We start from the raw sequence: 24,961 nt of genomic DNA on the forward strand, positions 1-24,961 counted from the left end.
TCATGATACAACAAGTAAAACTTACCATCACAAGTTTGTGCAAAAGTAATCCATTAAAGCCACATTAGACAAAGAGTCCATTCAAGGACATGACAAGAAGGGATTAATTCAAAAGCTACATAGGCACATTGATCCGAGAAGGTAAGTCTACAACCCAATTTCCATTTAATCCATTTCACAAACAGTCACTAGTTCTAGAAACATTCAATAATACCATTCAATAATCTCCAAGTGGGAAAACAAGCCACAACCAATTTGACATACATTATTGATAATAAATATTTATGTACACTCCTCATTTTAAACGAGAATAGAGATATCTGAGATCTATAACACATTTGAATACTTGAATTTAAATTCAATCATCAATTATATACAAAGAATTATTCAAATAGAAATTAGCATTTATCATTCATTCCACTTGAAACCATATTAAGCAAGTAATAGAAATAAATGAACTAAAATAGCTATCATAATGTTTGAAAACTTGAAAGCTAATTCTCACCTTATATTTTGAATTGACCCATTGAGTGGCTAGAATGCAAATACAAGCCCTATGAAACAAGTCATAACCTATGTCAATTTGGTTTGACATGAAATCTCAACTTGCTCCTAACATGAGCTTAAATCAATTAAGGACTAATTAGGTTACCAAATTATAGAAGATTCAAAATCTAAATTACTGATCTCCAGCATAAGTAACATGAATTTTAAAAATAACTCCATATATCAACTTACTTGAAAGATTGATGCACTTGTTCTACTCAGTGGAAAACCGAGTCATCCACGAATCCAACCATCGAGCCAAGCTTTCTGATGTAAACGGATTGGCCCAACCTTAGATGCTTTGAAACTTATTTCATTTCAGGTCTACCTAATAATTATTTCTTGATTAAAAAGAAAAAGGAACAACATGAGTGTTTGTTATGGAATTATTAATTGCATTGCTTCATTAAAATATTAGACATGTTTTTCTTCATCATCAATCATAACCTTGGCCCTAATATTCACTGCCGATTTTATCATAATTGCTATGCAGAAATTCAGTAACTCGCTGTCCACCTGACTTCAACCCTCCTTTACTCATGGGGTCCTTACTCATGACTCAGTGGTAGACTTATAAGACTTTCAACACAGAGGTCATGAGTTTGAATGCCAATTGCAGAATATTAGGAATATTCTAATTGGAAGATCCTAACCGCTCAATAGATGGCCTGCCCAAGATAAGCTATTAAGGAGAAAATGCATCAATGGTCCACATTCAATAGAAAACAATCTATAGTAATCGAAGGATTGCAATATTCCAATCCAGGAAATTTTGGGCATTGTCCTCCAAATTTAGCCCCATCATCCACAAAATATAGCCATCAAACTGTACTTCTGTTGATGATAGAGAAAGAGCTTAAGACAATTTGTACGGGATGGCAGGTGGAAAAGGAGAGATAATGTGACCATTTTCCGGGGCCATGATATAGGTGGTCCAAATTGAAATGATGCATTCCACGCTTGTAGTGGATGAGATGCCACCGCTTAGTGGGCCGTTGCCAACGCACACTCAGATCAGACACTTCCTAATTGGGGCCCAGGTATACCCATCAATGTATGATCTTACATTTTGTCGACTAACAAGGCCATGCGCTCCCATTTTATTGCTCAAAATATATTATTACCACTGAGGATTATTCACGTCCATCTCAAAGGACCTCAAGGTGGGGCCTTGATGTGCCCACTTGATGAATGGATGGACCTAATTTGCCCAATGAATTTCAAAGTGGGGCCTACCTTTTCAAGGGCTTGGACGTAGTCTACACGGTCAATTCCCTTTACTTCACGGTCAATTCAATGCATTCCAGGCATTTCATGGTCAATTTCTGCGATTCCCCTTCACTTCATGGTAAATTCGATGCATTTCACGGTCAATCACTAGAATTGAAGGGAATTGACCGTGAAATGCATTGAATTGACCGTGAAGTGAAAAGGAATTGCCGGGATTGACCGTGAAATGAATGGAAATGATCGTGAAGTGAAGGGACTTGATCGTGAAATGCACGAAATTGACCATGAAGTGAAGGGAATTGACTGTGAAATGCATTGAATTGACAGTGAAGTGAAAAAGAATCGCCAGAATTGAGCATGAAATGAATGGAAATGACCGTGAAGGGGATTGAATGTGAAATAAATTGAATTGACCGTGAAGTGAAGGGGAATCGCCAAGATTGACAGTGAAATGAATGGAAATGACCGTGAAATGAAGGTGAATGACCGTGAAATGAATTGAATTGACCGTGAAGTAAAGGGGAATTGCCGGAAATGATCGTGAAATGCATGAAATTAACCATGAAATGAAGCGAATTGACCGTGAAATGCACGGAATTGACCATGAAGTGAAGGTAATTGACCGTGAAATGCATTGAATTTACCGTGAAGTAAAGGGGAATCACCAGAATTGACCGTGAAATGAAAGAAATTGACTGTGAAATGCACAGAATTGACTGTAAAGTGAAGGGAATTGACCGTGAAATGCATTAAATTGACCATGAAGTGAAGGGGAATCGTCGGAATTGACCGTGAAATGAAGGGAATTGACTGTGAAATGCACGGAATTGACCGTGAAGTGAAGGGAATTAACCGTGAAGAGAAGGGGTATCGTCGGGATTGACCATGAAAAGCAGGGAATTGACCGCGAAATGCACGGAATTGACCGTGAAGTGAAGGGAATTGACCGTGAAATGCATGGAATTGACTATGAAGAGAAGGGGAATTGTCGGGATTGACCGTGAAATGCATGGAATTGATCGTGAAATGAAGGGAATTGACCTTGAAGTGAAGGGAATTGACCGTGAAGTGAAAGGGAATCATTGGGATTGACCGTGAAATGAATGGAAATGACTGTGAAGTGAAGGGAATCGACCATGAAATGCACGGAATTGACCGTGAAGTGAAGGGAATTGATCATGAAATACATGGAATTGACCGTGAAGTGAAGTGGAATCACCGGTATTGACCGTGAAATGCATGGAATTGACCATGAAATGAAGGGAATTGACTGTGAAATGCACGGAATTGACCGTGAAGTGAAGGGAACTGACCGTGAAATGCATATCTCCTAAACTAGAATGAGTTAGTTAACATAACACATGATTTTGGGGTAGGAGAAGCTAATTTAGCCAACCAACCTATTTATTTTCCAAGATTCGATTGATTCGATGGTCGAAAATCCATTTCATTCACTTTGCATTCAATTTCAATTAGTTCGCGCTCAAATTCATTCATTTCATTCACTTTGCGGTCAATTTCATTCACTTCACGATCAATTTCAATTAGTTCGTGGTAAATTTCATTAACTTCACGATCAATTCCATGCATTTCGCAGTGAATTCCAACGAGTTCCCTTCACTTCACGGTCAATTCCATGCATTTCGAGATCAATTCCCTTCACTTCACGGTCAATTCCATGCATTTCGAGATCAATTCCCTTCACTTCATGGTCAATTCCATGCATTTCATGGTCAATTCCCTTCACATCATGGTCAATTTTGTGCATTTCACGATCAATTCCCTTCATTTCACAGTAAATTCCATGCATTTCACGGTCAATACCAGTGATTCCGCTTCACTTTACGGTTAATTCCCTTTACTTCATGGTCAATTCAATGCATTTCATGGTCAATTCCCTTCACTTCACGGTCAATTCCATGCATTTCACGGTCAATTTCGGCAATTCCCCTTCACTTCGTGGTCAATTCTATGCATTTCACGGTCAATCACTAGAATTGAAGGGAATTGACCGTGAAATGCATTGAATTGACCGTGAAGTGAAAGGGAATCGTCGAGATTAATCGTAAAATGAATGGAAATGACCATGAAGTGAAGGGAATCGACCGTGAAATGCACGGAATTGACCGTGAAGTGAAGGGAATTGACTGTGAAATGCATTGAATTGATCGTGAAGTGAAAGGGATTCGCCAGGATTGACCATGAAATGAATGGAAATGACTGTGAAGTGAAGGGGATTGTCCATGAAATGAATTGAATTGACCGTGAAGTGAAGGGGAATCGCCGGGATTTACCGTGAAATAAATGGAAATGACTGTGAAGTGAAGGGGATTGACCGTGAAATGAATTGAATTGACCATGAAGTGAAGGGGAATCGACGGAATTGACTGTGAAATGCATGAAATTGACTGTGAAATGAATGGAATTGACTGTAAAATGCATGAAATTGACCGTGAAGTGAAGGGAATTGACTGTGAAATGCATTGAATTGATCTTGAAGTAAAGGGGAAATGCCGGAATTGACCGTGAAATGCATGAAATTGACCGTGAAATGAAGGAATTGACCGTGAAATGCACGAAATTGACCGTGAAGTGAAGGGAATTGACCGTGAAATGCATTGAATTGACCGTGAAGTGAAGGGGAATCACCGAGATTGATCACGAAATGCATGGAATTGACCATGAAATGAAGGGAATTGACCGTGAAATGCACGGAATTAATCGTGAAGTGAAAGGAATTGACAGTGAAATACATTGAATTGACCGTGAAGTGAAGGGGAATCGCCGGAATTGACATTGAAATGAATGGAAATGACCGCGAAATGAAGGTGAATGACCGTGAAATGAATTGAATTGACCGTGAAGTGAAGGGGAATTGCCGAAATTGACCGTGAAATGCATGAAATTAACCGTGAAATGAAGGGAATTGACCGTGAAATGCACGGAATTGACCATGAAGTGAAGGTAATTGACCGTGAAATGCATTGAATTGATCGTGAAGTAAAGGGAAATCACCGAAATTTACCATGAAATGCATGGATTTGACCGTGAAATGAAGGGAATTGACCGTGAAGTGAAGGGAATTAACCGTGCAATGCATTGAATTGACCATGAAGTGAAAGAGAATCATCGGGATTGACCGTGAAATGCATGGAATTGACCGTGAATTGAAGGGAATTGACCATTAATTCAATTCATTTCACGGTCAATTCCCTTCACTTCACGGTCAATTTTCTGCATTTCACGGTCGATTCCCTTCACTTCATGGTCATTTCCATTCATTTCACGGTTAATCCTGACAATTCCCTTTCACTTCACGGTCAATTCAATGCATTTCAGGGTCAATTCCATGCATATCACGGTCAATTCCCTTCGTTTCATAGTCAATTTCATGCATTTCACGGTCAATTCTAGCGATTCCCCTTTACTTCACAGTCAATTCAATGCATTTCATGGTCAATTCCCTTCACTTCACGGTCATTTCCGTGCATTTCACGGTCAATTCCCTTCATTTCACGGTCAATTTCATGCATTTCATGGTCAATTCCGGCGATTCCCCTTCACTTCACGGTCAATTCAATTCATTTCATGGTCAATCCCCTTCACTTCACAGTCATTTCCATTCATTTCACGGTCAATCCCGATGATTCCCTTTCACTTCACGGTCAATTCAATGCATATCACCGTCAATTCCCTTCACTTTATGGTCAATTCCCTTCATTTCACAGTCAATTCTATGCATTGCGCCGTCAATCCCAACGATTCCCCTTCTCTTCATGGTCAATTCCATGCATTTCACCGTCAATTCCCTTCACTTCATGGTCAATTCCGTGCATTTCACGGTCAATTCCCTTCATTTCATGGTCAATTCCATGATTTCACGGTCAATTCCGGTGATTCCACTTCACTTCACGGTCATTTCCATTCATTTCATGATCAATTCCCTTCACTTGACGGTCATTTCCATGCAGTTCATGGTCAATTCCCTTCACTTCACGGTCATTTCCATGTATTTCATGGTCAATTCTGGTGATTCCACTTCACTTCACAGTCATTTCCATTCATTTCACGGACAATTCCCTTCACTTCACGGTCAATTCCCTTAACTTCACGGTCAATTTCATGCATTTAACGGCCAATTTCGACGATTTCGCTTCGCTTCACGGTCAATTCTATGTATTTCATAGTCAACTCCCTTCATTTCATAGCCAATTCCATGCATTTCACGGTCAATTCCGGCGATTCCCCTTCACTTCACGGTTATTTCCATTCATTTCACGGTCAATTCGCTTCACTTCACGATCATTTCCATGAATTTTACGGTCAATACCGGCGATTCCCTTTCACTTCACGGTCAATTCCATGCATTATATGGTTAATTCCCTTCACTTCACGGTCAACTCCTTTCACTTCATGGTCAATTCCATGCATTTCACGATCAATCCTCGCAATTCCCCTTCACTTCACGGTCAATTCCATGCATTTCATGGTCAATTTCGGCGATTCCTCTTCACTTCATGGTCAATTCAATACATTTCACAGTCATTTCCCTTCACTTCATGGTCAATTCCATGCATTTCACGGTCAATTCCCTTCACTTCACGGTCAATTCCACTCATTTCATGGTCAATCCCCTTCACTTATAGCGATACCGATACTTTCGGTTATCAGCGATATTATCGACGATATCAATATTGTTTCCGTATCCCTGGCCAATGAAACTTGTAGCGATACCGATATTTCTGGTTATCAGCGATATTATCGACGATATCGATATTGTTTTCGTATCCCTGGCCTGCGAAACTTGTAGCGATACCAATATTTCCGGTTATTAGCATTATTATCGACAATATTGATATTGTTTTCGTATCCCTAGCCAATGAAACTTGTAGCGATACCAATATTTCCGGTTATTAGCGATATTATCGACGATATCGATATTATTTCCATATAGAATTGACCGTGAAGTGAAGCGGAATCGCTGGAATTGACCGTGAAATGCATGGAAATGACCGTGAAGTGAAGGGAATTGACCGTGAAATGCATGGAATTGACCGTGAAGTGAAGGGAATTGACCATGAAATGTATTGAATTGACTGCGAAGTGAAGGGGAATCGCCGAAATTGACCGTGAAATGCATGGAATTGACCGTGAAATGAAGGGAGTTAACTGTGAAATACATAGAATTGATCGTGAAGTGAAGCGGAATCGCCGGAATTGACCTTGAAATGCATGGAAATGACCGTGAAGTGAAGGGAATTGACCGTGAAATACATAGAATTGACCATGAAGTGAAGCGGAATCGCCGAAAATGACCGTGAAATGCATGGAAATGACCGTGAAGTGAAGGGAATTGACCGTGAAATGCATGGAATTGACCGTGAAGTGAAGGAAATCGACCGTGAAATACATGGAATTAACTGTGAAGTGAAGTGGAATTATCGGGATTGACCATGAAATGCATGGAATTGATCGTGAAGTAAATGAAATGAATGAAATTGACCGCAAACTGATTGAAATTGACCGCAAAGTGAATGAAATGGATTTTCGAAGATCGACCTGATAGAATCTTAGAAAATACATAGGTTGGTTGGCTAAAGTAGCTTCTCCTACCCCAAAATCATATAGGGTACATCAAGTAACTAATTTTGGTTTAGAAGATATTCTTGTTAAATGAATAAAGAAAGAAATGAGAAAAAGAGAGAAAAACTTTTTATATGCTTATATATACATATTTATATAAATATGTATTAGAGAAAAATGTAGGTAGAATAAAGTTATCCATGTAAAAAAAATGCACAGGTGGATGTGGGACCCACCAAAATCATGAACATTGAATGTGGAGCCCATTCAAAATTATGTAGGGCCCACGATGGGACGCACCTAATTAAAAAAAAATCGGGTGGCATTATCGCACAGACGTCTAGAGGTCGGCGGCATTACCGCCGCATCGGCGGTACTACTGTCCAGATTAATTATTTTTTTCAATGGCTACGACTATGGATACAGTTATAATCCGTAACCATAGGAACCCCAGCCTTCAAGCATCAGCCAATCCGCTTGAAGCAAAAAGTAGGGGCATTTTCGACCTTTAGCAAGTCATCCGTATAGCTGGGGCTTATTCTGGTGAGGTAAAAAGAAGGGGGCTTAAATAGGTAAGTTGGCCATAAATGGGTCGTACAGTGGTAAATTTCCCCTTTACAAACCATATGGGACATGGATTTCCTGGAAAGACTTTTACCTACGCTGGAAACCTCGGTGGGGCCCACCGTGATGTTTGTGAGAAATCCACCCCGTTCATCCGTTTTGGGAGCTTATTTTTGTACATAAGACTAAAAGTGAGGAGGATTCAATACTAAAGTGGCCCAAAAAAACATGAGGATTGAACATCCATAGTTGAAGTATTCTTGGGGTCGCGGAAGTCTTGAATCAGTCTAATATTTTTATTTTCCATTCATCTCAATAGGAACGACATTGTGAACGGTATGGATGGCATGTAAACATCACTGTCAACCTAGACAGGTTTCAACCGTAGGAATTTCCCTACCCACCTTTTCCTTTAGTGCAGCCCACTTGTGTCTTGGATCTGCTCACTTTTAGGCCGTGTTTGTTAACTCTGAATTTTTGCACTTAACGTGGAATGGGGAAAATATTCCATGTTTAGTGGTGTTTTGCATTAATTAATGCATCGTTAACGCGGAAGAAGGAAAGCGTTAAGAGGTTTTTCACTAAATTCTTTCCGTGATAGGAGTCTAGCTTAATGGTGAAGGTGGAATGAGCTCAATGATTTTTTTTATTAAACAAAAATTTTTTGCTTCCAAAATTACCCCTTTCCAAGTTACTACGACAATTTTTTCTCTTTAAATTGTCTGTACAAATACAAAATCAACTTTTAACCTATGAAACTTCACTATGCCCCCACCATAATGCATGTGTTTCATCCATTCCATTCATCCATTTTTAAAGATCATTTTAGGGCTTGATACCAAAAATGAGAGGAATATAAATCTCCAGTGGACCATACCACAGGAAAACAATAGTGATTGGATATCTACCATTAAAATTCTCCTAAGGCCCAATGTACTGTTTATTTGACATCCAATCTATTGATTAGGTCTGGATAAGCTTACAAAACGGATGGATAGGTGGATTTCTCACAAACATCACGGTGGGCCCCACCTAGTTCCTAGAGCTGTAACTTCCTGCGAAAGGCTTTCACATGAAATCCGCGTCCTACATCTCATTCCGAAAGAATCGGTTGCACTATAATTACTTGCTTTCCACCAGGAGCTTATGTTAGCTTTGCACATGTGGCATTGATATACCACTATCCAGGCCATCGAAATTAGGGGTCCCCCTGTGGACGGATCATATTTCTAAAATAACACTGATCGAGCGATCCCAACAATCCAATTAATGGCTATCAAATAAGTAGTCAGAAATAAAATGGCAAGTGATCAAAATTGGTAGGGAAAGTCAGATATTTGAAGGAAGTAGATTCGGTGAAAAAATGCCAGTTTAGTGAGGTCTTTACATAAAAAGATTTGATTGGACCATATGCTACTGGTAGAATAGGGTCATAAAAAGCATGTTTGAAAGTGATTCTATAGTATATACTCAACTGGGCTAGACCAATGGGAGCTGTTATGCCCCGAAGTTTGGCACTTGGGATCGGCCGTTTGTAATCCCTCATCCTAAGGCATAACTTATAATTTAAGCATTCACATCTATAAATCCATTAAAATCACGTAACACAAATTTATATTCCCGATAAAATATTTAAACAACATTCTAAAGTTTCTTATACATTTTTATTATACACATTTTTTAAATACAATGGATAGAAACTGGAAAAGTAAATCTGAAACTAGACAAACCTCTAGATCTCTGCTCCACTCTACATCCTGACTACACTCTACATCATGAAATTTAGTCTTCATAATAATTGATGAGCTAAAAGCCCGGTAAAAGAATATGGTGCAATTGATCACATGGAATAATAATTTCAAAATTATATTTTTCAAAAAGAATAATCAAAACTAGATGAAAGACTATATATCGCAAGTTTAGAATCATGCATGCTTTTTAATAAAATCATGAAATCAGTAGAACAAGTGAATATGAATCATCCACCTCAATGTCATTAATCATTCAAAACCACCAAAGTCGCATTACTACAATTGGCCAACACTTTTCATTAGTCTAACTTGGTAATGGGAACCTTTTGTATGATGCTCACTAATCCAAAGAGCACTCTTGGCCGGGCAATCAGACCCTTTTGCACTTATACATATTGGGTTTTTTTTTTTTTCAAAATAAGAAAAGAAAAATGTTGTTTTTTTTTTTCAAACTTATAAAAGAAAATGTAGGAAAAGGGTTGTGCGTTTTGGTAATTGTTGGTGATCATTCATTTGTGAATGGTAGTGCCTCTTGGTAAATAGAGCATCATTTGAATCTGAAATGGTGATGAAAAGATGCCATTAATGATGGAGGGATGCTATTGTTGAAAGGGCACCATGGAAGAATGTGTCTTTTCATGAAAATGATCTTAAAGCAAATCTTATTACTCTGTATAAACTCATCTTTGGATCAATCCGAAGAACAATAATTGCAACAATATCCTCTCCTTATTCTTCTTCTCCATTTTTGGTTTTGGGTGGTTTTTGAAAAGTTGCATTTTTCAGGCACTAAACTGCAAACAGTTTTTCGGGCACTAAATTACAAATAGTTTTCAGGGGGAAAGTTGTAACAACATATAAGTCAATGGTGTACGCTGTAAAAGTATATTTGGGGTACGATTTTTCAATTTTACAGACCGAAGCTCATATTTCTATGGTTTTGGAGAAGAGGCTTATTATATCCTGGAGGTGGATTTGTTGTAACCCACGTACAAACTGATTTAATCACTACTAGGGTGCAAATATCACCTTAAAGATAGTGATATCCTAACACACCTTAAACCTATCTTTAAGTGATTATTTTTTCTATTTTTCTGCCTCAACCCTTATAGTGATATCGTAACATGCCTTAAGCTTATCTTTAAGTGATTATTTTTTCTATCTTTCCGCCTTAACCCTTATAATTTTAAGGCGATATTATGGCGTATTCTATCGGTCATCCCGACTTTATTCAAATAACACCATTCGACGGCTCAAGTTTTCTTTAATGGCAATCGAGAGTGCATCGTTTCCTCATATCACTCAAGTTGGATCACATGCTCACTCAATATCCTCTTTCACCACTACCTAACAATAATATGGAGGAACAAATTCAAAAGTGATAAGATTGGGAGCGTAATGACTATAAATGTAAATGTCATATTTTCAACGCTCTTTCTGACTCATTGTATATTGTTTACTGTTAAAATAAGACCATTAAGGATTTGTGGGAGACGTTGCTTACCAAATACACATAAGAGGACAAAGATAACAAAAAAATTTCTTATAAGTCAGTTTTTAGAATTCAAAATGTTGGATGAAAAGCCTGTCCTTGATCAAGTACATAAGTTACAGATCACCATCCAACAGACTATTGTCGATGACACTAATCTCGATGAAACCTTCTAAGTATGCATCATTATAAATAAACTTTCACCTAAATGGAAGGATATTAGAAAATCTTTAAAACAGGAAAAAAGAAAATGTCCTTAAAGGATTTCCTAATGTTTCTTCAAATAGAAAAAGAATTTAAACTTCGTGACAAAAAGGAAGAACAACAGGAGGCCATGTAACACTAATATAGTCAAGAATAGTGTGAATCGGGAATCGGAGAAACCACCTTTTAAGAAAGATGATCGGCTTAAACATAATAATCAAGGGTTTAAAAAGAACACATCCAATAAAGGTCCATAATTCTTTTACAAAATCCCCGACCACTTTAAGAAAGCCGGTCGAAAATACAAAAAGAAAATGTAAGAAAAGAAACAGCAAGTCAATATGCTATCAACTGTTGTCTCTGAAGTTAACATAATGAATGAGGATGTTGAATGATGGGTAGATTCTGTTGCTATTGGACATGTTTGTAAAAATTTTAACATGTTCAATTCCTACGAAATAGTGGGAGATAATCAAGAACTGTATATAGGAAATGCCTCCACATCCAAGGTTGTAAAAAAAGAGAAGGTACGGGTTAAGCTAACTTCCAGAAAAGTCATTACTCTAAACGATATGTTTCACATGTACCGAATATTATGAGGAATCTTATATCAACTAGTTTACTGACTAAGTTTGGCTTCAGATGGGCATATGTGGTGAATGTCTATATATCCAATGGAAAATTCAAGCTGAACCTTATAGATGAAAATTCTTCTTCTGGTTATACGCTTGATTCATATTATTAGAAATACCAATATTGGTAAAGTCTTTTCCACCGGTCTCTATCTACTGTGATAGTGAAGCGATACTATCAAAGGCATATAATAGGACTTATAATGGAAAATCTATACATCTCAGTTTTAAGGCATTGTTTTATGCAACAACTACTTGGTGATGGCGTTAGAATAATATAGTATATGCGATCTATCCAGAATCTAGTAGACTCATTCACTAAGGGACTGGTAAGGGATATTGTCAGTAGAACATGAAAAGAAATGAGACTTAAGTCAATTTCACAGACACTAAATGAGGGAAACCCAACTTAAGTTAATAGGTTCAATGGGCAAAGTACATTGTAGGAAGTGTCTGAGGCAACACTGTACATTTTCTATTTATCTTATTCTTGGATGTATGTATAGTGTTGGGTACCTATAATGATTAAAAGGAGGATAACCACCTGCTCTTAATGATTCCTTTCAAGGGTGCTATTGTTACATGGGCATTCATAAGAACTCACCTACATGAGTATTGAAAGTGGGGCCGCTTCTTAATGTTCGAGAGTTTTGGCTACTCTTATAAACTCATGAATCTAGGACAGAGCACAAGGCCGTTAATGTGCTATAATGTTAGAACACATGGCAATTGAAATATATGTGTGACATATCCGGTTATGTCATATACAATACTTAATTCAAGACCATAATCAATAAGGATTCTGATACAACTTTGATTTGTCTACACTAAGTAAATGTTCAAGTTCATAAGACATATTCTCCTATGCACATACTTTCTTTATATACTCTGACCTCTTTATTTTGAAAAATAGTGTAGGATTGTTGGGTTTTTCTTTTCAAACTTATAAATTAAAAAAAATGTAAGAAAAGGGTTGTGCCTTTTGTTGATTATTGGTGACCATTCATTTGTGAATGGTGGTGCCTCTAGGTAAACGGAACATCATTTGAATTCGAAATGGTGGTAAAAAGATGTCATGAATGGTGGAGGGATGCCATTGTTGGAAGGACACCATGGAAGAAGATGTCTTGTTATGAAAAGAATATTAAAGCAGCTCTTATGACTCTATATAAGTCCATCTTTGGATCAATTCAAAGAAGAACAATTCCAACAATCTCCTCTCCTTCTTTTCCATTTTTAGTTTTGGGTGGTTTTTGAAAAATTGTAATTTTCAGTTACTAAATTACAAATAGATTTTCAAGCAGTAAACTGCAAATAGTTTTTACGGGGTAAGTTATAACAACATAAAAGTCAAGGGTGTACGCTGTAAAAGTGTATTCGGCGTGCGGTTTTTGGTTATGCAAGCTGAAGCCCACATTTTCATGGTTTTGGAGAAGAGGCTTATTGTATCCTAGAGGTGAATTTGTTGTAACCCTCTTGCAAACTAGTTTAATCACCAGTAGGGTGCGAATATCCCGTTAAAGATAGTAACATCATAACCTTTCTTAAGTCTATCTTTAAGTGATTTTTATTTTATTTTTATTTTTTTTAAAATCTTTCCACCTCAACCCTTACAATACTCACCCATTCAAAGCACTCTCTAAAGACAACTACACAATACATACCAAGCCAAGCATCGTGAACCTTTTGCAATCTTGACATGCTAGCTCGCTTAAAGGGTAAACAGTAGAGATCAATATCTAATTTCATATATATTCCAAGTATTCCAACAGCTTTTTCCATATTTAACATTCAATCATGCTCTTCGTAAATCACATGTATTTATAATATGCAACGTATTTAAGAAATTTGGCATAGTTTCCAAAATCATCTCAAATATGATTTTTGAATAACAAAATCGAGTATCTAGTGCAATAACTTTAAATTTTCAACAATACATCAATTATAAAAACATCAGATATGGACTTTTAGAAAAATTAGACAAAACCTCTCAAAAAATTATAATTACTAACTATCACATAGTATTTCAAGTATATCGGATCTTGGGGTAGGTTTTTGGACAATCAAATAGGCAAAACTTGGGATTTTAATGCGAAGTAGTCCCTGACCTAACTAAGATTATAAAAATAATATTTTAATCCTCATTTTTCAGAAAATTTATGAAAGTCCCATCGGTTTACAAATTTACACAATCCAGATTGTTGTGATGGAGCTTAAGGAACCTTGGTTTCGACAATTTAGATAGGTTTAGCCAGTGGGTTCCGGAGTTGAAAATCCTTCGCCAGTCGTAGCCAAGAAAGTTAGAGAGAACGTAAGTCTTTCTAATGTCTTCTGATATTTGAGGGATGGAGTTGAACGGTTAGGATTGAATGGGGTGATGGGCTCCACTCGCAACTACACTCTTATCCATTGGAGGAGGATAAATCAGAGAAGAAGAGAAGAAGAAGTCAAGGGAATCGGTTTTCTCGGCAACACTGCGACTCTTAAGGCTGGGAACAGATGGACGTCTAGGATTGAAAGATCCAGATACGGTGATCTGTTGAGTTGCATTTATAAAGTTTGAAGAAGGAAAAGAAAAGACCACGAGGTCGGGTCACGTGGTCAAATCGGTTTCCAGCGGTTTAGCGTTGGGTTTTCAGTCTTTCACGTGTTGATAGTGGTTATTGCTGGTTGGTTGGGTTTGAGTGCCTAGATGGATAAACAGCTTTAATAATGATTTGATGATGTCGGATGCTATGGTATGGACGATTCAAATTTTCTGATCTAGCGAGGTGGGTTAGTGTAATGAAGTTCCAGAGTTGGAGGAAGATTCGACTGAGTTTGAACGGTAACTCGGTGACTCACGATAGTGCATGTACGCACTTCTAATTGTTTGTTTTTGGACGATTACATGTGTGAACGATTGGATTCAAGATTGTATTTCAGCTACAGGCTATGATCTTAAGTGGTCTATGTATTAAAGGTTTAGATCGTGAAGGGATGGTTCTAGTTTCTTGTTCTTTGATTGAATGGTTGAAATGTGTTGATCTTGAAACGAACGGTCGGATGGTCTTAGAAACATAAAGTAAGTGGCCCAGTGGGTCCTTTATGAATAAGGAGTTCAACGTATGGTTAATTTTTTGAATTGATTGTCAAATTGTGATTTACAAGGTGGCATGTACAGGATATATGGTACAGGTGAATGTATAGGGGTCCTTGAAACCATGAAATTTGAGGAATCTCCTTGGAAAGTAAGAAGATTCCAGAAATAGGCCCAAACATGGCTTAATATGAAAAGCGATCCAATAGATTGGTTGGTGTTCATGTGAGGATTACGTTGGTTGTCTTTGTCTAATATTTGAGTGGGTCATCTAGCGGATATAATGGAAAGTTTAATGGATGGTAAGATCTTGTAACTTAGACTGGGGATTGAAGATTTGCGATACAATTATGATGATTAGCCTTTGGTTAAATTTTCATCACAATTAAATGTGTGGAGGGGCTTTTTATAGTTTAAGGGTAAGGATGTGTACACTGTGAGAATCCTTAGGTGGTTGATAGTTATTTCTATTGTCATTAAGATTAAAACTAAATGGTAGGATATGATCACACAAGTGTAAAGAATAGGGTGGATAGTTTATAATCATAGATGGACAAGTGTAAGTGTGATTTTGATAATCTTAGGGCAAGTTTACTGTAATGAAATGGTCTGATGGTGACGTGGATGGTTAAATTACTAGATCTAAGGCTAATTAGGTATCTCTGTGGTTGGTTTGATGAATGGGTAGGTATACGAGCAGATCTAGAGTTAGTGATGAAGTTGGATGATTTGTACATGTCAGTTAAGGGTGAGAATCGCGAGATAATTAGTTTGTCTGCTTAGTTGGATTGTTTTGGACAGATTGGGCATCACACGTCTCAATGTGCGAATCTAAAAATGAGGTTAATGGTCATCAATGATGCAAGTCCATGGTAAGGATTGTGGGTTAAACAAAGGTGGATTGATCTCAAACTTTATGAGTTCACTATGGGTCAGTGTGGCTCAGTATAAAATGATTTAGAATGGACTAATTGGATGTACTAATGGGTAATCTATTTGGAAAGATTTTTAGTGTAATCAGAAGGTCCTAATTGAGTGGTTATGATACATGGGTCGTGGGTCATGATCGGGTATGTTTAGTGTACATTCAACGGTTACATTTGGGTTAATTTACGGGTGATCTTGTAGGCGTGAGTGGCGAGAGTACATGTGTACATATACATACATATATTATATACACAAAACATATATTTACTAATTCATAAATCAAGGGTTAACAGTAAACGAATCAATTACACATACTAGTAAATACACTTTGCACACATGGATAAATGCATGTATGCATGGATGAATTGATGGATCTATACATGTATGCTTGGATGAATGCAAAGTGTACATGTATGCATATGTATGAATGCACACCAAAACCTCGGGTCATTACAGGAGCCTTACATGACAGGGCCTCACTAAATCATGTTCCATGTTAGAATATTATCTTCTCAGTTTAACATTTTTGCTATACATTTTGACATATTGCTAGTTTTATATCCACACGGAGACTCTGTAGCTTTGGAGCATGGGTCATGTTAAAATGATTAAAATTGCTTATATTATGGGCCATGGACCATCTCATTTAACCATTGTTTTATGCACCATGATATGAACTTTCTATCTTTAACATTATTTTAGATATCACCCAGTCATAGTCTATGTGCGTGTGTGTGTGTCAATGCTTGCCTCGTAATGATGCCACAACATTTGAGGTGGTAATTACTTATGTGGTAGCCACTGTAATGTGGTCATAACATCCACACAAACTGTTGTGCACAATGTTTACATAATTCAATAAAACACAAGGCTGCACGAGCCTGTATTCAGTTAACGTGTGTGTTTAAGAAAGTACAGACATGCTAGAGTCTTACTCAACTCAATGTCTGACTGAACGCTGGTGATCCCCGCACTGAGATGGACCATTTGAATTTTAGGACTCAGCGGCCCTTATTAGCCATCGGCGATTACAACCAATTGTGGAAGGGTAGGAGTTAGTCCCTCTTGATGTATTCTTTTTGCCCTGTTTTAAAGACTTATTCTTTCGCCAATAATTGCAGCCAATATATTTCTCAAATGAACGAAGATGGACAGATTAAAATAAAAGAGGCTAAAAATGATACTGATTTTTTTGACGTATAAATAATGCTCAAGTACAATCGACAAAGTAAATAAAAATAAAACGAGAGATAAATACCTGAACTATCCATACGGGCAGACGATCAAGGCAAATGGTTAGCAGTATATGATTAGGGTGTCTGATATTATAAGGACTTGGTTAATCGAAATCCAGCAATGGAAAGTTGTAGATATTTATCCTACTACGGTATATCAACGGTGACGCTGGATAGTAGCAATCTAATCTAAACCTTAAACTCTTTGCAATATGGCTAGACAGAAGTAGAGGGGATTAAAAACGATGCTAGGCTAAGCTAAAATAAAAGATAAAGACTATAAAGATAGATTGTATTTGGCATGGGCTTCTAGCTCTTTATCGTGTTCTACTTTTATTACTTATGGAGGTAGCAAAACCCTCGTTAGGTTTCCTTGTTGGTCCAAGATCCTTCGTAGCCACGGCTTTTTTATGTGCTCCTCCTACAAGATATTTCCATAAATCTGAAACTATTTTCAGATCTCTTGCTGCCATGGCTACAATGATCTCTGTATATTAGAAATCATTTTCAAGGCTCCATCTCATTGGATCCGATTTGATCACAGACCATTTTCATATATCCCCTATCATGACCATGAAGATCTGTCAAACTAATGGAACCAGTTCCACTGGATTTGGATTGACTCAATCCATTGATTCTCATCTGCTTATATATTGGTCCAATCTTCAAATCTTCGTAATTGTCATAAGAGCTCCGAACGTCTCTAGGAGGATCTCTCATTATAGAAGGATTGTGAGAGATGGCTTTACCAAGTATATTCAGATCTGTGATAAGATCCTTACCTCAGTGGATCTTTTAGAGACAATGTTGGATACATTGCCTCCATCAGGTGCCATACAGATTAGGGCTTAATGTCATTCGCTAGTTTGTTTCCTCTAGAGGCGTGCATACGATTATGTGCCACTGCATTTATGATGGGAGACTTGTGAGGCATGCATACGGTTCTGTGCCATAGCATTTATGATGGGAGACGTGTTGTTGAAGGATGAAGGTAAAAGATATCCTTAAGTGTAAGTAGATTCTGTCATTATTAGGCGCGTAGTGCCAATACATAGCAGCATCTTATTGCTCCATGAGGGTGTATCAAAAATGGGTGTAAAGACACACTCCCTTGTGCTTGATCATGGGTCCAAAAATTAAGAAAATTCAAAACCAAGGCCTATCATTAGGAGTGGTTTGGAGGGAAGGCCTGCCCTTGATTGCACATAGCCGCACAAGTTTATGACTAGCCTGATTTTCTTAGGTGTCCTTTCGTATGGGATAGATGTGTCAGATGAGTGGATTGGACCAGACAACGTAGTGGGCCCTAATGAAGCCAGAGGTGAGTGTCCCCCTTCAATTGTTCTATTGATAGGGCCCCCCTTGAGTCATGAAGGGCACATTTGGATACCACCAAATAAGTTACTTTTTCTACCTACAGCAGTGGATAAGTGACTTATTCCAGATAAGTAAGTTCAGTTTATGATTAGTTGTTGTAACTCCGAAGAGAGGCATCCGGAAAGATGAAAGAGAGGATAAGCTGATAAGCATGTTGTTTGCTAAACATATTTATCTTCTTAATAAGTAGAAATTAAGATAAGCTACTTCTAAACCTCAAATTGACTTGATTTTTTAGCCCTTGGCCAAATATAAAAGGGTGTGCATGACAATCAAATCAAGCCCTTGGACAAATATAAAAGGGTGTGCACGACCGGAGCGAAAGGACTGACGTCATCACCACATCATAGTGAGGCCACAGAGGTTACCTCCACTAACGTGGTGTTAACTTTACATGTGACCATTTCCACTCACATGCATACTACAATGCTCCTGCAAAACTTCAAGTCATAATGCCCGTGGTTGCATACGTTCACTTGGACAGCTTAATTGATCAATCTGAACCGTCTACTAAATCCGGAGAACATTTCATGAACTACCGTGTAAAAATTGCACTAATTGGACGACCCACAATCGAATTTTTTTTCCCAAGCCATAGATGGCATTGCATTGATTGCCTAACAAAAATGATTCTTTAAAATCATAAGTAATCCATGGCGGGTCCTAACAATTAGATGGATCAAATTGTTGTTTGGACATATTTTTTTAGTATACAATCTTGACCATCTATATGAAAGGCCATAGTTCAAATGATTAAAATCTGTAAATTTAGTATGATGTTTACATATATAAGTGTATGTGTATTTTTCTAATGTCTCAAACCTTTTGAATGATATATGGGATGCCTAATATCAATCGGGACAATTCATTCAATGGTATTATTGTGAGTAAGCTATGGTGCAAGAATCGTACCATGATCATGACCCTTTGAACATGGTCAATTTGTTATAAGTAGCCCTTGTTTTTATAAGCCATAGATGACATGGTTAGAATTATCAAATCAAAGCCTAGATGAATCGGGGCTTTGGTTTGATGATTCCAACAATGTGATCTATGGGTTGTAAAAAACAAACAATTGTAACAAATTGCTCCATTCAAAGGGTTAGGATCATGTAATCGGCATCATTTTTCCATAAAGCTTGCTTCCAGTGGTACTACTAATAAACAGCCCCGATTGATATTAAGCTTCCACGTGTTATTCGAACGGGACAATATCATTATATATAGAGGGAGATTATCTTATTATATGTTATCAGTAATGGTTTTCACCACTTTGCAAAGGTGGCATTTCCTAGCTTTTCTTACAATGGTATGGTCTTCACTTTTTCTGGCAATGAGGATTCTTCCCCACTTTCTGCACATAGATATGAGGATCCGATCCCCACCTTTGCACCGCACTCATTGCATATACTCGCCTTCGTATATAAAAGCTCTCCCGCTTCATCATCTCCTTTCCATTCCATTCCATGCTTTATTTACAACAACGATGAATATTCAAAGATAAAAAAGACCTCTGCCCATCCACGTGCCAATATGGCACAAGTGTGCGATATCCTAGCTTTTCATCAGGTGGGCCACATTGTTTTCGATCTTCTAGTCTAAGAGTCAGGGTATTATTGCTCCCAAGACGGGCCACGCAGTAAAGATAAATGGATGGCTAGAAAAAAAAAATGGTGGCGTGTGTTCCGTGCATCGTAGCCCACCTAACGAGTAACAGCGGTTGATTTTTTACAGCTAGGGAATCTAACCAGTCTGGCCCACCTGATGAAATGCTGGATCTTTCACACATGTGCCCCCTACTGGATGCGCGGGGACTAGGGTTGTTCACGAGTCGAGCTAGTTCGAATAACTTGCTCGACTTGGCTTGAGTCAGTTCGGATTGACTTAGCTTGAACGGCTGACTCGGGCTGAGTCAAGCTTATATTTTGTAGCTCAAGTTGAGTTCGAGCCGAGTTCTACCAGGGGCATTTCAACTTGACTCGACTCGAAGCAAGAACTGGAGCTCGAATAGGCTCGATTAGTGTACACACACACACACGGAAACGCTCACCTGCGAACCAGTTCGTACATACTACATACAAACTTTTTTGAGAACTCATCATATCTGATGAGTCTCGAAAATCTGAACGGTCCACATGAAGCAGAACCTCATGAAACCCCCTGGTACGAATTTTTACTTTGATCCAAAACTTCGGTGGGCCGTGAAAAATGCAAACAATTTCTTCCCTTGATTTGAATTTCTCTTTGCTATGGCCCACCAGAATCTTAGATTAGGGTAAAAATTCACTCCCTATGGTTTCATGGGATTCCGCATCTTATGGACCGTTCGGATTCGACACCCATGACATGTGTGCAAAGGTGCGCACGTGCGTAGGTGCGTAGGTGAGCATGCCTATATATATATATATATAGGCATATATAAAAGTTTTAACTTAAATAAATAAAAAAAAAAAAAAAAAAAAAAAAAAAAAAACCCTACTCCACCACACGCAAAGCACCCCCTTTCCCTTTCCTTTTCCCTTTCTTCTTTTTCTCTACCTGCTGCCAACCGCACGCTCGCCTGGACCACTACCAGTCTTCTCCACTTTCCAGCAATACCAGCACGCAGCACGCTGCCTGCACGCACCCCCTTTCCCTTTCTTCTCTTTCTCTACCCGCCGCACACCCGCCCGGCGCCCGACCAGCAGCAATCCACCGGACCACCACCACCGACGCACGACCAGCACGCTGCTTGCCTGCCGCAACCTACCCACTGCCTGCCGAATCGATCTCACCGAGTGAAGAAGACCATTGATTTTTGTCAATCCCGACTCGGTTAGCACTCACCCCCTTTTTTTATCCATTGATTTCCGTCAATCCCGACTCGGCTAGCATGTAGCACAAGCATCAATCCTTAATTCGACTATCCATATTCAAGATATACCCAGTGGATGTACTTTTGGGCTCAATTGATGGAAAAATCTCAAGCACAAATAAATGCCCAATCTAACCCAAGATAGCTTACTGACCCCACTTAGTGTAAGATCACAAATAAATGCCCAATCTGAGTGTCCATTGTTGATTTTTTATTTTTTTTTTCACTTAATCAAATTCACTGTCATGATTTCATAACTAGGACTGTGAAACTTATACAATGTTTTTCTTAAATATGAGTTGAGGTACCATCAAACATGTTTTTCTCAGATCTAAATGAGGTAATGATATCATTAATATTTTACAAACTTAATTTTATAGAAAGATCAGTAATGATATCATTGATTCTTTGGAAAGATCACTAGCACAAACAACTGACTTAACTGTCTTCTTCAAGAAGTAGCTACTGGATAGTTTATTGACTTCTTTTATGAAAAGATTAAAAGCCCATATGGTTAACATATTAAAAAGATCGAGCTCGACTCGACTCAAACTACTAGCTCGACTCGAACTCGACTTGATAGCTTTGGCAAACAAGCCAAGCTTCAATGTTGAGCTCGAGGCCGAGCTCGAGCTTGAGCTCAAACTCGAATACATCATAGATAAGCTGAGCCGAGCTTGGCCCACCTCGACTCGGCTGGATGCCCACCCATAGCAGGGACCTAGCAAACGTCCGAAGATTGTGCTTCGTGAAACCCACACGTGTCCATCCACATGCACTGCCACGTGCCAACCTAGTTATGGAGTAGCTGGTAGCATGTGGATGACCCGTTCCAAAGTCCAGGCCGATAAACTCATCAGATGGACACGAAGATATGGACACCTTTAAGAAAAGCTAGTAACAGTCCACGTCCATCATACACGTGTGACAGTGCTGATGAGTGTGGACAATGTCATCTAACCGTCAGGACCCACCTTAAGCACGCTCAGATTATTCACATACATACCATCTTGCTACGTGTGGCCGCACGTAGAGGTGCATGTCTTTTACATTACACTAATAAGCCCACCACCTTCCTTGCCAGCAACCTCTCCATGTGCTACTGTTTCTATTATATACTGCAGCTCTTGCACCACCTCTTTCATACTCGGCCTCTCCCCCTTCTTCTCCCTCAGGCATGCCAGAGCCAGCTCAGCGAAGAGCTCGACGCTCCTCACCACCACGACAAGAGGCTCGTCAGTGAGCAACCGACGATCCACCACATCCATGACCCTGCCCTCACGGGCCCGCTGTGTCACGAACACGGCAAGGTTCACATCATCAGGATGTCTAGAGAAATCGATTGCCCGCTGCGAGGTGAGGAGCTCGAGCAGCACGACCCCATAGCTGTACACATCGCTCTTGTCAGTGAGCTGGTAATTCCGGTAATATTCGGGGTCGAGGTATCCCAAGGTGCCTTGGGCGCACGTCGATACATGGCTGAGGCCCGGACGGGCCAATCTTGACAGCCCGAAATCCGCCACCTTGGCGTTGAGCTCGTCATCGAGGAGGATGTTGGTGGACTTCACGTCCCTATGGTAGATTGGAGTGTGAGCTGATGAGTGTAGGTAGGCCAATGCCTCAGCCGTTTGTAGAGCAATGTTCAGCCTCATCTTCCAACCCAAGAAGGTGGGCACAACACTTCTACGAAGATGGTTATGGAGTGTGCCGTTGGATATGTATTCGTACACCAACAATGGCGGATCGGCTTCAACGCAGCAGCCCAAGAGTCTAACCAGGTTCTTGTGATTGACCTGAGATAGGATGCCGACTTCGTTGAGAACTTGTTGGTTGCTCTTGATGTTGCCCACCTTGGCAGATTTAACGGCCACCAGCGAACCATCTTCAAGCACTCCTTTGTAAACCTCTCCGAACCCACCGCTCCCCAGCATCCTCTCTTTAGAGAACCCATCTGTCGCCTTCTTCAGCTCTTTCAACCTGAACATCGGAGCAGATTTCCCGCCAGTGCTCGCCTTCAACATGTCTTCCCTTACTTTAGCAAGCCCCGCTGTGCCAGAGAATTTCCTGGATTTTCTTACCGTGATGGCCGCTGCCGCCATCAAGATCATGAACAAGGCCAGCGCTCCCATGGCAGCCTCTAAACCAAGGCGGGCCATGGGGGATAATGAGCGGTGAGGATCATCTCTTGAGCAGATTCCCATTGCATGGTCCCAGTGGTAGCCCCTATTGCAGAGGCACCGTCGAAGGCCTAGCTTAGTCGTCGAACAAGTCGAAGTCCTGGAGCAATCCAGTTGGGTTTGGCAGACGGGCTCTGGTGGAGAAGCCCATTGAATTTCCAATCCTTCTTCCCACTCGCTAGCGGGCTTCTCAAGATCAATGTGGAGAATGCTTCTGAAGGCTCGGCAGCCGGAGTTGTGGAGTCTTATCTTGTAAGCCGAGGGCATGCCGCCCGCAACAAATGTGCAACATGGCGACAGGCCGCTCGTACACTGGGATACACGGTGTGGGTCCACCCGGCCCGAGCGCTCTAGGTACCGATGGCAGAGGCTGGAGGGGGTGCAGTTGAGGGGCGAGACTAGGATACGGGGCGAGCAGTTGAAGAGAAAGATGGTGTTTGACGCTGTGACGTTGAAAGGGAGAGACTGGTTTAACCAGAGCCCCTCGCTCTTGGGCATGTCTTGGGTGACGCATGACCCGGGTAGCCACGGCGATGGTTGCACCACCATGTGCTGTGCCGAAGCTTGGATGGCGAGCACGCGGTAGGAGCTCGAATTGAGAGCGTCGAAGTATAGATTTCCTTCCGAGATGTTGCAACGTAGGCGGAAGTTGGGGTCGCCGCAGCCAGGGCTGGTGCTTAGAGGGTATGGGACTTCCAAGGAACCACAGGGAGTACATGTGTTCAGGGAAGAAGAAATACTAAAAAATAACTGAAGAAAGAAGAGAGAAAGTGGGGGAACTGGATTTCTTGTTTTTGGCATGTTTGGATGTTTGAATGGAAAGACTGAAGGGAAGAGATTGCAATGGTAGGATGGACATGCACACAAGGAGAGTGGAGAGAGCATGGGAGAAATAGAAAAAGGATTGGGAAGAAAAGGAAGAATAAAGTGGCCAACACTAAAATTAAAAAAAGAGAACTTTGATACTCCGGCGGAGGGTGATGGATGATACGCGGGCACTTAGATATTACCTAAAAAATTGCATGTGTGGAATGTAAGTAATTCAAATTAAAATGTCCACAAAATGCGTCTCAAACTATTAGAGTGATATTATTTCATTATGTGACTATCAGTGTAACGTCCCGGATTTTTCCCAACTTGGAGATGGACGTCCTTGGGCAATGGGTCGATCATAATCCCTTATTGATTTCTCAGAACTCAATCTCAAAGTCTTAAATCCCCTTTCAACTCATTTCCTTCAAAATCTCACCTTTCACTACCTTATTCTTCAAATTTTTCTAAGTACTTTCATATTAAACATTAATCCTAAA

The 24,961-nt window shown here is 39.6% G+C and overlaps 1 protein-coding gene across 1 annotated transcript; it reads right to left on the reverse strand.

The window, feature by feature from the left end:
- Positions 1-22,335: 22,335 nt before the first annotated feature.
- On the reverse strand, positions 22,336-24,757 carry LOC131253244 (wall-associated receptor kinase-like 20). Its single transcript, XM_058254170.1, has one exon. It carries the CDS (start codon positions 24,534-24,536, stop codon positions 22,521-22,523), a length of 2,016 nt encoding a protein of 671 aa, XP_058110153.1. The 5' UTR covers positions 24,537-24,757; the 3' UTR covers positions 22,336-22,520.
- Between the last annotated feature and the right edge of the window lie 204 nt (positions 24,758-24,961).

Source organism: Magnolia sinica, chromosome 1 (assembly GCF_029962835.1).
Source record: "Magnolia sinica isolate HGM2019 chromosome 1, MsV1, whole genome shotgun sequence".
Taxonomy (NCBI): Eukaryota; Viridiplantae; Streptophyta; class Magnoliopsida; order Magnoliales; family Magnoliaceae; genus Magnolia; species Magnolia sinica.